The sequence below is a fragment of the Saimiri boliviensis genome, chromosome 7 (assembly GCF_048565385.1).
Source record: "Saimiri boliviensis isolate mSaiBol1 chromosome 7, mSaiBol1.pri, whole genome shotgun sequence".
Taxonomy (NCBI): Eukaryota; Metazoa; Chordata; class Mammalia; order Primates; family Cebidae; genus Saimiri; species Saimiri boliviensis.
In genome coordinates, this window is record NC_133455.1 from 51,540,424 (window position 1) to 51,556,158 (window position 15,735).

Below are 15,735 nucleotides of genomic sequence, written 5' to 3' on the forward strand. Positions count from 1 at the left end.
GGGTAGTAATTATTAAAATAGCTGGGCGAACAAAGAATTGCAGAAATGCAGACATGATAGCAACTGAAGCTGTTTCAGAGAGTCAGGAAAGACATTGTGGAGAAGATGGTTTTCAAGCCAAGTCTGCCCTTATATGGCCTTAAACACCCACCACGATGTGATTTCTCTCTCCACTTATCTCTTGCTACTCTCGCCCTGTTTTTAGCTTTCGCTATAATAAACGCCTTTCATTTCTTTGAATATCCCACACTCTCTTAGCAAGCCTTTGATCTGCATTTATTCCCTTTGTCTTGAATATTCTTTCCTCTTTCTCCACTTACACCTCCTACCTAGGACTCTGCTTAGCAGTTATTTCCACAAATAGATCCTCCCTGACTTCTTTGATGATGATAAATGTCTTTGTTTTACATCCATGGACAAGCCCGTAGTGCTTCATTTATAGAACACGCCAACTTTATTGCATGTCTGTGACCCCTTCCCCATAAGCCTGTGAGTTCCATGAAAGCAAGAGAAAGGGCTGTCTCCTGTGCACAGCCAAAGGCTAGCACTACTGTGTGAATAAATGAATTGCATTTCAGAAACAGGGGATGCTATGTGCCAAGACATAGAGGTGTGGAATTCTGTGGCATGTCCTAGAAATAGCAAAAAATTTCCATGGCCCAGCTGTAGGATGGACAGGAGGAGGTGTTCAGAGATGAGCGAGAAGTCGGCTGTTAAGGTCCTTATATGTAAACCTAAGTGCCTTGAACTTTACTCTGTAGAGAGTAGGAAGCCAGGGAAGGTTTTATGTGCAGAAAAATAATAATTAGGTTGACCGTTCAAGACCATTACTGTGGAAGCAATGTGGCAGATGGACTGAGAAAGAAGACTAATTTAAAGGAGATCCATTAGATGTTCCAGTACTGTGAGTGAGAAATGAAGAAAACTTCCCTGAGAGTGAAGGGGCTGTTTTCAAAAGGCAATTCCAATAGAGAATCTACCGCACCTGCCGACTACCTGCATGCAGGAAGGAGTGTGAAAGACACCGTAGTTTAGCTTGAGAGGATGGCTTGTCTGGGGGAAAGTAATTAAAGGAAATATGGAAAAAAAAAAAAAGGAAGAGTAGTTTTAGGGGAATTGTTATTGTTGTTGTTTTAGAGATAGGGTCTCATTTTGTCTCTTAGGCTGGAGTCCAGTGGTGTAATCATGGCTTACTACAGTCTAGGTAGAGTATTTTTTGCAGTTAGAAATGCATAAAATCTCAGTTAGGCACCTTATTGATTGTGGGAGTGCCTGGCATTGTCTGATTGACTGTGTAGACTTCCCGTTTGTGTACTGAAAGATAGACCTTGGAAACTGGAAGTGTCACATTGATTTAATGATTTATGCTACTTTGGCCCACCACTGGCAATCAAAACGACTGTTTCAAAAACAGTCTCCCTCAAAGTCACTTTTTGTTATTTTATTCAGTTAGATACATAAACCTATGCTAAGCCCACTCAGATTCTGAAGTGCTAACAATTTTATTATAGGTGGCTATGCTATTATATTTCTTTCTCATTAGATTGCAAGCTTTGAAAGGAAGTATCATATTCTTGCTAAGCTGGCACGAAGCATTTATAACAAAAACTCAAATTGCTAGATGGATGGGTGAATGGATAAATTTGTAAGCTTATGGCAGGGATGTAGGATGCTTTCTGGGGCTGGGCACCTAGGAATCAAAAACCTTACGCCCTATAACATAAATTTTTAAGTGGCTTTTCGGTGAGTTATTAATTGCAACAACAGGGGTAGAAGAGATCACCCATAAGAATTTTTAAATAGATTTTCATTGTATTATTTTCTCTTGGCAATATGAAATAATCCAGGGAATTTTAAGGTTTATGGCAATAAAGACTATACATTTCTCAATACATTAACCTTTGAAATTGTCAAGTGAAAGAGAAGTATTTAAAATAATTGCTATTGATTAGTGATGTTCTAAAGGCTGGTAGGTGGGTACATGATCAGACTTTTGTTTTAGAAAGATAATTTTGAGGACTACATGAAGAGTCTGGACGAGAAGAAATAATTCCAATTGGACGAGGAGAGATGACGAGGCTCTGGAATAATGCAATGGCAGTGAAATGGAGCGATTCCATTAATTGTATTCACTGTAATATACCATACCCTGAGAATACAATGGTGACCAAACCAGACAAGTTCTCATCCTGAAGGAGTTTATGGACAAACTGGGGAGATGCACATCAATGCATTCATCATACTAATACATGTAATGTTGCCGCTGTGACAAATCAAATGAGAAAGGAAAGGTCGACCTGAAAAGAAGCATCTCAGAGGTAAAATTGACATAATTAGTTTGGTTGTTGCAGTATCAGAATAAATAATAAACTTGTTTCCAGCTCTTCTTTACTGACATAATATTCAAACTCATTTGTATGGCACACATAACATACATGAAATCCCATCAAAAAAGAGGTATGGAGTAACAAATGTGTGGCACAAATTAAAATGACCTTTTCCAAAAAACGAGACCAATAAGCTATGAATTATAAATTCTGATTTTGCAGTTTAATTCCAACCTGCTTTTCAATGTCATCATTCAATTGGAATAATGGTACTTTGCTGATGAGATACAATGTATTCTAGGTTTCTCTATTTTGATTTTTTTTTTCATTCAGATGTTGCAAGAGCAATTGAATTACTGGAAAAACTACAGGAATCTGGAGAAGTACCAGTGCACAAGCTACAATCCCTCAAAAAAGTGCTTCAGAGTGAGTTTTGTACAGCTATTCGAGAGGTATGGCACTACAATTTTAATAACTAAATTCAGCCATATGTCTTCTGCGTAGAAAACATGTTTTTTTCTACACAAACAGTTGAAATTGTTAAGATTGGAACTACATTTTAATTTTCTGTTTTTAACTACCTTGGACAGACCATAAAATATAATTTAGTCTGCTAAATTAGATCCAGCCAGGATTTATACATTCACATAAAACCAAATGTTGATCTTCTGGTACCAGTGAAGGAACTGCCTAGCAGGTGATGGTTGCATGTGGTCTATGCTGTTTAGTGGTCACATGAAGCCACCTGGAAATTCAGGTAGAAATAGTTATCATTAATGGGGGCTGAGTTTGTCTAAGAAGAACATCCGACGAATTCTTCCCCAGGTAAATCTGAAGTAGTGACCTCCTACTGACTAAACAGTACTGTTTAAGGCAATAATGGAAAATACACAGATAGGCTGGTGTGCCTTTCTAGCAAATCTTCGTAATGCTTTCTTGACTAATGGTTTTAAGAAGACTAAGCTGAAACAAGTATGTTGAAACGACTATTTGAATTTCGTATTGACTTGTGGTAGGATTGAGCATTCAACTAATGAATTTAGTTGGTTAGAATAAGCCACTTGAGATCTATAAGCTATGTTGTTTTACTTGGTAACACATTATTCCTTCCCCATCAGGAACCAGGTAATAATTCATTAGTTAGAACCTACAGTCCGTAAATCTATTTGCCCTGTCAAAAGTCTTCAGTGATGAATTACCTACTGTTATTCTCTCCAAAGTCAGTTGAATCCAGTGACTATCTAGAGAGTTTATTGCAGCATAGGGCAGGCACCGCTCATGAACCCTTGTGTCACTCTCCCTTCTCTTTACAACTCCTCTTGTGGCTAATGTATTCTCTTCTGCCTCAACAATACCAGTTTAGTCACTGTGCAGGAAGGACCAAGGTAGAGACATGCAAAACTTCTCACTACAGATTTAAACTGGTGCCCATGCAATGCATGTAAAATTTGACCTCTGTTGGAGTTCGGTGACTTAGGCTGTGCTTGTGCTAAATTTGTCAGGTGAAGTGTTCACTATTTAATTTTTGTTCATATTGAACACAGCTTAAGTACATAACCATAATAATGTTTCGAAGTTTTAACCTATAAATTTGATTGAAGGCTGTAAGGAGATTTCTCAGCATATGGATTCTTTGCCACTAGCTTCCCCTCAGTGGGAAAGGTACAAGATATCTCAAAACCATATGAGCGTCTTCTTGGGTAGTTGTCACTCCTGTGTTCACTCTGTAGACCAAGGCCAAATTGCCTATACATTGTTTTCTTCCTTCACTGAGTGCCATTCCTCCAAAAACTGATGACTGATTTTTCTTTTTGAGACTCTACCATCTCTTCTATGTCTTAGCATTCTGCTCTCCACAGAACTAACCAAAGAATAGCATACATCAAATATATACCTCTGTTCACTGGGTATTTGGCTTATGATTAATTCAAAGTCCCTACCACCATGGAACTCACAATCTAGTGAGAGAAAACTATGATAAATAACTATACAATACAATATCAGAGTGACAAGACTGGAGAGAAATAAAGCAGGATTAGAGGGGCCAGGTTGAAGCTCTATTATTTAATGTGGTCAGGAACAAAAACTACTTAAAGTAATGGATGTCATATAAATGTCAGGAGTCATAGTGTTCCAGGCAGAAGAAATCACAAGTACAAAAACCAAAACCTACTATATGTGCAGTAGAATTAGCAAAGTAGGCTCCCTAGAGGTAGCTGGAGTACAGAACACGTAGGCCTAGCAGACCATATAGTAAGTACATTGGATTTCACTCTAAGCATGATAGGAAGACCCTGGAGAGTTCTGGCCTGATTTTATTTGGTTTTTGAAAATATCTGTCTGGATGCTGTGATGTGACTACAAGTGTGAGTACAAAAGTTGAAACAAAGAGAGACTAGTGTTAAAGTAATGAGTAGATTGAGTGAGAGATGAAATGATAGCAACTTGGACAAAAGTAGCAGCACTGCAAAATGGGAAGTTGTCTGATTCTAGATATATTTTTTGAGCACAAAGTCAGCAGAAATCGTTAATGAAATAGATGGCACAATGGGGTGTCAAAGAAAGAAAACTCTATTGAATCTTAGGCTTGGGCTTGAACACTTGAAAGAGTGATGTTATAATAAGGTGGACTAGTTTTGCAGAAGACTATCCAAGCGCTCTGTTATGGACGTAGTAAGTTGATGATGATTTTGAGATATCCAAGTAGATATTTAACAGGCATCTAAGTCTGAAGACTGGGGAAGAAGTTGAGTCTGGAAATGTAAATGTGCTATGGGTATATGTTCAAATAAACACACTAGCCTTTCGTTTTAGAGTTTGCTAAGGTAAAAGAGAATGATATTGAAAAGGAAAATAAGTATGAGGGCTTTGTATAGGCATTATAAATATATCTAACAAACTCTTCCTATGGTAAATTATATTTGCATCATTGGTAGTCCATGAACGTCTATAACTGATTTATAGACAGACATAATATTTTTACAGGAAAAGCAGAAGATGTAATTTATCTACCTTACATTTTATAAATTTGAACTAGTAATATTAATTTTATATTTATAGTAAAGTCCTTAATAATAATTTTGTTCTTAAAGGCAATGCATGTTACACAGGAATTGTAAAAGATTACTTCATCTTGCCTAACATTTCATGCCATTTGTATGATATTGTTTCTACTTGCTAAGTTTTAAATTTTCTTTATTATTTTTATTGTGTTGATTTACATTTACTGTGGGAAATATAGCAATATATAAACAACAATTCTGAATAGTATTATGAATCTCGCTAGTGAAAAGTTCTTCAATTAAAATATAAAGTACAAATGCATGTTGCCAGGCAGGTGAAACCAAATGCCAGTCAAGAATAGTGCAGCAATAAAGTATGATAATAAATGTCTCAAAATTACATTTTAGTGAGCCTAGACTACTTTCTTTCCTGGTATCTTAGGTGCTGATTGTAATACTGGCAAGAAAAAAAAAAAGGATTTTGAAGTTTTGGTTTTTTATTCAAATAATGCTCAGAATTTTTGTGGTTATCTGAGTTTCTCAGAAATATTTGCTAGTTAATACTTTTCCTTATGAAAGTTATTAACACATTGTCATGCAAAACAGAGAAAAGAACAAAAATGACAGTGGTGTCATTCTGAGTTGCACTCACCAGAGCAAAAACAGACACAGGTCACACTTTTGCCGACAAGATTGTAAAACACAAATTATGCTTAAAAAAGAAAGCAGGACAAGCTTTTGCCAAAATATTTTTATTGTATTACATAAGTGTAACAGTAGCTATTATTATATGTTGAAATAATTCCATATTTTGCTTTACATTTGGATGAAACCACTGAATCAGCTCCTGACGTATATGCAGCACCTATATGAAGAGAATAGTTTGATAAAATGTTATCTTTTAACTAAAAATAGATGGCCTTAAAAGAGATTAGAAGTTCCCTTAACTGTTTTTTTCTATAACCCATAAGAAAGCATGAAAACTATATGCTGAGATCAGTACCGAAGGAACACCATCTACATGTACAACTAAGAAAAGCATTTCTCTATCAAGAAATAACTTACACTTGAATGCAAATCCTCACACATCTTTATTCACAGAATACAGATAGTGGTAAGCAATACTTTTCTTAATTGTGTTTTATTGCTGGAGGATCTCTAAAGAGCCCTGATCAATATTTAAATTGCATCTAATCTGTGCAAGTGATTTTAGAGAACATGACAGCGAAATGGGCTGACACATGATACTACTTTTCTGTAATGAGATATGCAGGCTGATAAGGGCCTATTTACACAGGTTTTTGAATGAGAGGTGAAATAAATATTTTGTAGTACCGATATTCTCAGTAAAATAATTTCTGTAATTTCAAATGACTTTAAGCTTTAGCTTCACATTTTATTAATTAGCAGGATTAATTTAAACTTATAAATCGGGGTGAAATATGATGATTATGAAATGTTGATTTTTGAATAAGAATTCTGTAAGAGAACTGAATTGCAGTGCAAATAGCTCAATTGTCAAGAGTTAGGCTTTGCCCCTGCAAAACTTCATGTTCTTTGTGCCTCAGAGAAAAAAAAATCAATAAATGTATAAGTGATCATATTTTAAGAAGACATCTAATTTCTGCAACAGAATACAAAGAAATTCTTGTGGCAACAAAGTAATAAAAAAAAAAAAACTACCTATGTACTATCATCATCTTCCAAGGTGTAAAATTTTCATTCTCCTGCTTTTCAGGATGATGTGCTCAGTGACCTGGAGGATCATGTGCTGTTAAACAGTGGTCTGTTGTAAGGACTTACTCCCACATTTATAACTGCTATATGCAGGTTTGAAGCAAAAATACAGAACAAAATGTCATAATCACCAAAAACTGCCTTCTTTGGCCAATCACCAAATTGAATGTTAGTATTTTCTAAAGTAGTAGAACTATAGAGCAAGAAAACAAATCAACCCTACATGGAATGACTGTCATTTTGTGATAATAGGATTTCAAAATTGGGCCAGTTCTCTACTTCTTTGTACATGCTACAGTTGAATTTCTCCACCCTCTCTAAAGCTATCTGTGCTTATGATAACTGCTTTAGCAAATCACATGTGAGTGGAAGAAGCTATATGTTCCACTTCTTCGTGGAAGCCTTTGAGTAAGTAAAAGACTTCCCATGTTCTCTTCCCTTTGCTAGGCAACTAGTAATGTTTTATATGAGAAATTATCAATCAGTCTGGGTTTAAGAATAAGAAAATAAAAAAATATATAGGCTCTAGCTAACCTTTCATGAACAGGTAGTCTGAGCAAGAAATAAACCTTTGTTACTCCAAATCCCCAAGGTTTAGAGATAATTGTACCTCAGCATTACCCAGATTTCCCTGACTGATGATATACAATGATCAAACCAAATTTACTTTGGCAAAAGGTTATAAGCAGTATCAATCCTTTAATTACTATTAAACAAAATTAATGTTTTAAAAACTATGTTATATAAACTGTGATACATCGTTTAAAAATTATATGAAATCTGTAACCAATATATGGCCATTAAGCAGTTCATAGTTTTAAAAATTTTGAGAAACTTTGGTTACAAATTTTATTTGCTTCTTGATTATCTTTCGTATTCTCCTACTTTTATTATTTGATTTCTGAGGATAGAGCTCATTAACCCTCTAGCACCACTCCTGGCACCATCCCCCACCACTCCATCTAAATCTTACACCATATCTTTATAAAGGGATTTTTTTGTCTTATGAACTTAAAGATATAATCAAGATAGGAGAAATATTTGGAGTCTGTCAGTCTACTCTTCAAGTGCTCCTGGTCACCAGTGAGAAATATTGTTTTGAAGGAACTGGTAATTTTCACCACAATGCCTTCCAAGAGGGATATGTGGGAAAGGTCACCATGAGACATTCTGTCAGATCAGAGACAGAAGCAAAGTCCTTAGAGGAGTGTTGTGGCCAAATTGACTGAAGTTTGAATCCCACCTTGGCTACTTATTTTTGCCTTCTCTAAAACTGTATTTTTTTTTAGTTTAAAATAATGAACTAATACCACCAGTCTTGCACTGATCCTGCTAATTAAATATCACATATGTACAGCTACCTAGTACAGTGTGTTGTAGCCTATGAATATGCAATCAATGGATGCTATCATTATAAATGAGTAGTGTCCCAAGTTATCCCTAAGTGTAGTGTTTGGTAAGTCAGGGAATGTGTAACAGATAGAAAGAGGCATGGTCGTTTCTGTAAGCTGAATCTAAGAAAACACACAAGACTAATATATTTATATTCATTAACCCACCATCAATAATTATAATAAATAGAGCTATTTCACCCTAATTCCACAGCCATATGAGAAGTAGCATTATGACACAAGTTTTTGTTCTTGATGCTCTTCAAATTAATGTCTATCAATGCCTTAATCTACTGTGTGGATTAGTAGAAATCTCCTGTGTGGATTAGAAGGAAAACTTAACCAGCTTTATGAGAGAGGCAATGATTGGTTGGTTGACACAAAGTAGACTCAGAATTACCCTAAGAAAATACATAGTTGGCTCATTAGTGACAACATGAGATAAAATAAGGATAATAGGAGAAAGAGGAATTGGAGGAAGAAAGAATGGGTGCAAGTGAAGGTTGAAAAGAAAAGAGGAAGGGAAGAAGGAAAAAAGAGAGAGAGAGAGAAAAGAAGGAATGAAGGAAGGAGGGAGGGAGGGAAGTAAAGCTGATACTGAATCATGACTTATTGTAGTATAATGGAAAAGTGCAGAAACAATATTGACAATGGGTTGTGACAAATCTGTATTCACATCCTTGCTTGAGCACTTCATTATGTAATCTAGTGCCAAGTTACTTAATTTCTGTGATCTTGGTTTTTAAGATAAAATAAGGCAGTAATAACTTCATAGGATTGTCAGAAAGATTAAATAAAATGAGATAACACATGGCTTCAAATTTTAAGATAAATGTTAATACATTGTAGTGCTTGTAGGAAAAGACAACCAGCAGAAGAAGAGATATGGATACCTTGTCAGATGACAAGAAGTTAAGGACTTGGTGATATTTAGCCACATAAAGAGAAAAGACATGTGTATCATGAGATTTACCACCCAATAGTTGATGGGATAAAGGGCAAGGGAATTACTCATGCCAGAACACTGGATGAAAAATGGAAGAATGCAGATAACCAATGATAACTAGAAATACACAAATATTACAAATGGGCTTATTTGTAATACAGGAAACTTCCTATAGCAACAGCAGAGATTAGATGGTATATTTCAGATTACTTTAGAAAAGGGATATTTTAGTTAAAGATCATATACAGACATTATGGTGTAAGTTAAGAGCAAACACACGTATATTTAACTTAGCTTTATTTTGTTTTCTTTGCTTTTCGTGCAAAAATTATTTATGATAAAATCCTTTTTTTTGTTTTTTAATGCATTTAATCTTTTAACATTTTTAATGTTTTTTTTTTTCACTGTTCAAGGTTTATTGGGGGTTTGGTTGCTGTAACACTTGGATAGTTGGTTGCATTGTTTATATGTAGATATTTTTACATTGTATGGTAATGTACACTACTGATATATATGGTGTACAAAATAAGATCCTTTGGAACAAGACATGCGATATTGGATCTATACACTGAATGCCAAGATGTGACTGACTGGGAAAAAATATTGGACTAGGCATGTTCAGTGAAGTAGCCAGGAAGTTATATAACAAATGAACATCTCTCTGGCTCAAGGGGCAACTGCAGCATGTGCAGTATTGGCAGTGGTGCCTCAGGGGTGGCAGAACTGTTTCACACCAACCAGTTTAGGACTACACAAGATTACCACCATGCAGCATCAGGATATAGCTGTAGGACTTTACAAACCACCCCTATTTCTGACTTCTGGAATTGATGTTTTTCCCAGTCCATCTTAAAATATTGCTGTTTTAATCACAGATCAGATAAAAAGGACAACATGCACAACCTCCAGCTAAAATCCTGTTGTAGCCTAGACAGTGAAATGGTATGACATCAGAAGACTTTAAAATTGCAGCTCTTTTTGGATCCCCCAAAGTGTATCCACACTCTTCTTCAAACGGGCCTTTTCCTCAGGAGTCAGAGTCACCTTCACGACATACGAGATTCCATTCTGTCCCAAAATACAAGGAACACTAAGGAAGACATCATCCTTTATTCCATATAGAACCTTAAACATGGTGGAAATTGGGTGCACCCACCTGATTCTTCATTATAGTCTCTGCCAGATCTGCCACAGAGAGTCCAATGGCCCAGGATGTGTAGCCTTTGAGTTTGATCACCTCGTAAGCACTCTTAACCAACCTGCTTGTGAACCTCTTTCCACTGTTCCTTATCTGTATCAGTCCCTAAATCTGGGTGCAGTCTTCAGGGAGACACCAGCAACATTCACTCCACTCCATACAGGCACACTGGAATCTCCATGTTCCCCAAGGACCCACCCATGACAACTTAATGGGTGAACTCCCAGCCTTTCCCCCATCAGGTAACAGAATCAGGCTGAATCCAGTTTGCAGCTACTTCCAATAAGATGTTTTTTGGGAAAGCCACCTATCTTCCAAGCCACATAGGTCAAGATATCCACTGGATTTGAACAATAAGCAACTTGCAGTTCAGGCTGTATTTTACAACAATAGGAATGATGAATTTAAAGATGTTCATGTTACGCTGGACCAAATTAAGACGGCTTTCTCCCTCTTGCTGATGTTCCCCAGCCATAATAATGACCAGCTTGGAGTCTGCAGTTAAATTACAGTCTTTGCCAAAGACAATCTTTGGTGTTCTAAGGAAAAGGCTGCCCTGTTGGAGATCCACCGTCTCTCCCTTCAGTTTGTCTTCAGTGACATCAACAAGAGCAAGTTCATCTGCCAAGTCCTTCATTAAGATACTGATGGCACAGGCCGTGCCAGCAGCACCAACCGCAACAACTGTAATCTTATTCTGGGGAGTCTGTTCTTCCTTTAGAAGATTATGAATCAGCTGATCCTTGAGAGTTGCCATTTTGGACTTGGAACCAAAAGGAACCAGGAGTGCACATCGGGTGGGCGTCGGGGGCACACAGCAGTAGGATCCGGACTTGGCAGCAGCTGCTCCAGCAACATTTTTTATGTTTTAAAATGTGTTAATGTTTTCCTTTAAACATGGACAAGGTAGCATGTATTTTCACCCAAAGTTACTATTCTTGTACAACGACATCTAGAATGGCATTGCATTCATCAGAATTAATGAAAATGCATCTGACATTATGTTTGTGCATATCTCTTTCTGTTCACATTAAACTTAGCTTAAGTTGGCAAATGTCAGAGAAAAGAAAGCTGATGGCTCCAACATTTCCTTTGATTTTATTTGCATTGCTAAATGTGAAGGGACACAAAAGCCAGACTGTTTCTTGTGTGATAAGTTTACTGCCAATGATAGGATGAAGTCAAGAAGCTTATTTCTGAGCATCCTGAAAATAAATCACACAATATAGACTTTTTTCCCCTAGAGAAGAAGTTTAATTTTAAAAGGATGGAAATTTACCAAAACTTACATTTGCCCTAACATGAAAGTTTTGACATGTTTCCAATCAAAAGAAACCACAAATAACTGGAGAAAGCTTATCAATTCAAGTATTCTAGAAATACTTGAGCTGGTGGGTTGCTTAGAATAAAAAAAATTAAAATAGCACCTCTGTTCATTTGATAGAACCTACTCTTGAACTCCGATATTTTGCCAATATTTCCAAGCTAGTTATGGTGAAAATAACAGCTGTGTCATTACCATTTGGCATGCAAATGAGTGAGTGAAAACTATTATTGTTTCAGTAAAACTCTGAGTTTTATCTCTCACCTGAATGTTGATGTGTGTGGTGTGTGTGTGTGTGTGTGTGTGTGTGTGTTGCTTCCTCTTAGCAGTAAAGAGTTTCTTTGTCAACCAGAACTCCTAATGGAACAAAAATCTTGATACTGCAAGTACCTATGGAGTTACAGAGTTTCTGGATGTAAGATCCAGCTTGATTAATCTGGTGAAGACAGAGGTTCCACTTGTCACAGAGATATATTGGCTTCACCAGCAGCATGCATTTGTGTGAAAGACTCTAATAATTATCCTAAAAAGATGTTTTGTGGGCTCCATTAAAAGCAACCTAATAATTTCACAGCCATAGCCTGAAAGCTAGAGTTTCAAAAGTTTTTATTTGGAAATGAAGTAAAATGTTCTTTTTGTAATCAGAAGGGTTTTGGCTTTTCAAAGGATATGTTTTAATGCACTTGGCTAAACTTGGGTCAGAAATTTCATTTTATCTATTTTTTAAGTAAAGGAGAGATGAATCTTAAAACAATTTGACAAGCAAGGTTTATTCATGGAAGGACTTCCTTGTAGATGTTAGGCCAAAAAAAAAAAAAAAAAAAATGAGGTCAGTCTTTCAATTTCAGATTTTCTGGTCTAGTAGGGTGGCTCTGGAAATACCTGCCATTTCAGAGAAAGAAATTAGAAGTAAAATCTTGTGACCTTTACATTGACATGAATGTGCTGAAACAAAGACTTTAGTGAGGGCAAAGGAGTTGAAAATGAGAAAGACATGTCAGTCTATCCATGGAGAAGATCTACAAACATCTGTAAAGACTGCAAAACTCTTTTAAAGGTTACTTCTGCTTAGCTACTTAAAATCAAAAGAAGGATTCAAACATCTTCCCTTGCTGACAAAGGCTGCATTGTTGACACTAATCTTTCCAAAAATAATTTCATTTGACTTGAGGACAAAGGGTTTTGTAGAACCTGAATTCACCTTGATGTGTCTTGGAGAAAGCTCAGGTGCCTTGACAAAAGTGTACTCTGTTCTGATAGGGAATTTAATTCTGTTTTGATACTGAAAGCTATGCGAGCTGCAAGTTTTAGCACATACTGCTATTAAAACAGATGAAAAATTGTTTGGATCCTAAAAATAACACCAACATTTTCATATAAAGAAAAGATCACTCTCAATTTTAACTTCTTCCTTTTTGGGGGGGTTGTGAGAGCTGCTCCACAGAAACAGCAGGATTATCCATAGGCAGAGTGTCCCAGAGTAACCTAAATTTTAACTTCTTACTAAGCCAAATAAAATAGCCTTCTCATTGAAAACTATTTTAAGCAGACACTATTTTTCCTTTTTTAAAAATATGATTTGGTTAGTAATTTGCATTTATTGTTTTATTTAGAAAGAGGTCATCAATTTTTATAAGAAAAATGAGTCACAATTCTTTGTAATATGTAAAATAACTCAATGTCAAATGCAAAAATAAAAATAAATGGCATGAACATTTACACACACGAGTGGATTTTTCTTGGGATGACTTCACAAATTAGATTTTCTAAAGTGTCCATGATATCTCCTCTTTCTTACACCCAAATAAAGACTAATTAATAAGGGACTATGATATCAGTTGAGAAACACTGCTTCAGTAGGTAGTCTGTCCCCTGGGGTCCTTCCAGTTCTGTGAATCTGTAGTTGCAAAGCTTTTTCTGTGAAAAACACAGAAAAGCAATCTATGTTTTTCTTCATGTAGATGCAGAACTTCTATTTCTGGCACCACGGATGACAACTGTTTATTTTTTCCTCCCAGTGAACAAAGTCGTTTAACCTTTTCTTGCTTCAATGTTGCCAACATAAATGGAAAGAAGTTCATTTGTACAAGCCATCTAAAATGAATGTTAAGTTACAAATTGATGTCTTTACGCCAGTTTGCTGTTATCCCTGGGAGTAATTTGCATGTAAAAAGAAATGAACTTAGTATCATTCATAATTCAAATATATGCAAGGCGATTATTAGCTTGCTCCCTTCCTTTCTTCTCTATCTTCCTTTCTTTCTTCCCTCTCATAGGGAAATACAGATTTAGGGCTGAAAATTGACCACTATACCTTTTTTCATTATTTCCTTGCTTTTCTTTGTGTATAGGCTGATTGCAGTATATTTTTTCTAAAATACATTTATTTTAATTTTATTTCTTTAAAATGTTATAAAGAGATAACAATACTGTTGAAATATTTGGGGAATGTTCTCTTTCACTTACTATAATACTACTAAGATCCAGTAACTTTTGCATTGATGTGGTTCACTTGCTTTGGCTGCTGTGTGATATATCACTGAGTGAATATATCACAGTTTATAAAATCACTCTCTCTTATTGATGGGCATTCGAGTTATTTCCAGGTTTTTACTATTATGTTAGGTGCTACTATTAACATACATGTGTCTCTCGTAAGATGACCAAGGCTTCTCTGGGATATTTGTGTACATGTAGAATTTCTGGGTCATAAAGTGTAAAAATATTCAACTTTAAGAGATGCAAAACAGTTTTCAAAATTTATTACTCGAATTTGTACACTAACAATGTATAATTGTGGAATCCATATTACCTCCAACACTTGTATATGAGACATTTAAATTTTCACCAATGGAATCTACAATGCAGTGGGATCTCATTGCAGTTACCATTGATGTTTACTTGATCAGTCAATTGTTAAATGTATCTTCTTGGCCATATGTGTTTCTTTTTCTGTGAAACATCCATTTATGTGTTTTTCTACTAATTTTGGCTTTTACATATTCTTATATATTCTTATTAGTAGTTATTTTTGGGTGGTGTATATAGTGAATATATTCTCCTCCTTCATAACTTTTCTTTAGGGTATCTTTCATGAATAAATTTCTTAATTTTAAATGTTCACATTGATCTTGTTTAAAATATGCCTTTTGGATATCTCACTTCAGAAAACTTTCCCTATCCCAGTGTCTAAAAGATATTTACCTTTATTGCCTATTGAAGTTTGCCTGATCCGACACCTTATTATCCATCATAGTCTCCACATAGGAATCTGTTTCTGGGTTCTCATCCCTTCATTAATGCCCTGCTTAATTCATCTGGGAAAGCCAAGGGAATGAGTTTGGGGAAAAGGGGTGGCACATAGTTTTGATCCTAACTACTTGTGATTGCAGCTTTTATTTCAGTGGGAGATTTCAATCTGTTTCTGTCTCTCTCTGTCTGTCTCTCTCGCCCGCACTGTGTGTGTGTGTGTGTGTGTGTGTGTGTGTGTGTGTGTGTGTAAAAGTAGGTTAAGAAAACCAAGGCACTCATGGATCAATGTGTAGTGATGAGTATGTGCCATAAACTAAAGATTATGGTGGTTCCAATTCTATTCTTTACACCTGAGATCCAAAGGGGGAAAGAAATAATAATAATAAAATACAGCCTACTGCTCTCAAAAAAAGTTAGAACAGTTTTAAATCCTTAATTTCTGGATCTCTGTTTTTCTTATTAAAGCTAATTAAAGTTTTAAGTAATAGTCATCTACCTTCTACCTAGACTGCAAGTGGAAGATGTGTATTTTAATAATAACAGAAAATTAGCATGTTA

The 15,735-nt window shown here is 35.8% G+C and overlaps 1 protein-coding gene and 1 pseudogene across 4 annotated transcripts in view; one reads left to right on the top strand and one right to left on the bottom strand.

Annotated features, from left to right (window-relative positions):
* The window catches only part of LIN7A (lin-7 homolog A, crumbs cell polarity complex component), a 144,262-nt gene that overhangs the window by 45,726 nt on the left and 82,801 nt on the right, over window positions 1–15,735 (top strand). For 2 of the 4 annotated variants that reach the window (XM_074402502.1, XM_003927835.3), the window contains exon 2: window positions 2,661–2,779. The exons of 1 other annotated variant lie outside the window; for it this stretch is intronic. In XM_074402502.1, coding sequence (XP_074258603.1) covers window positions 2,661–2,779 — 119 coding nt within the window. Of the gene's footprint in view, window positions 1–2,660; window positions 2,780–15,735 lie in introns of those variants that run through there. One more of the 4 variants, XM_039472420.2, reaches the window with a different exon arrangement.
* On the bottom strand, window positions 10,228–11,425 carry LOC101037486 (L-lactate dehydrogenase A chain-like; annotated as a pseudogene).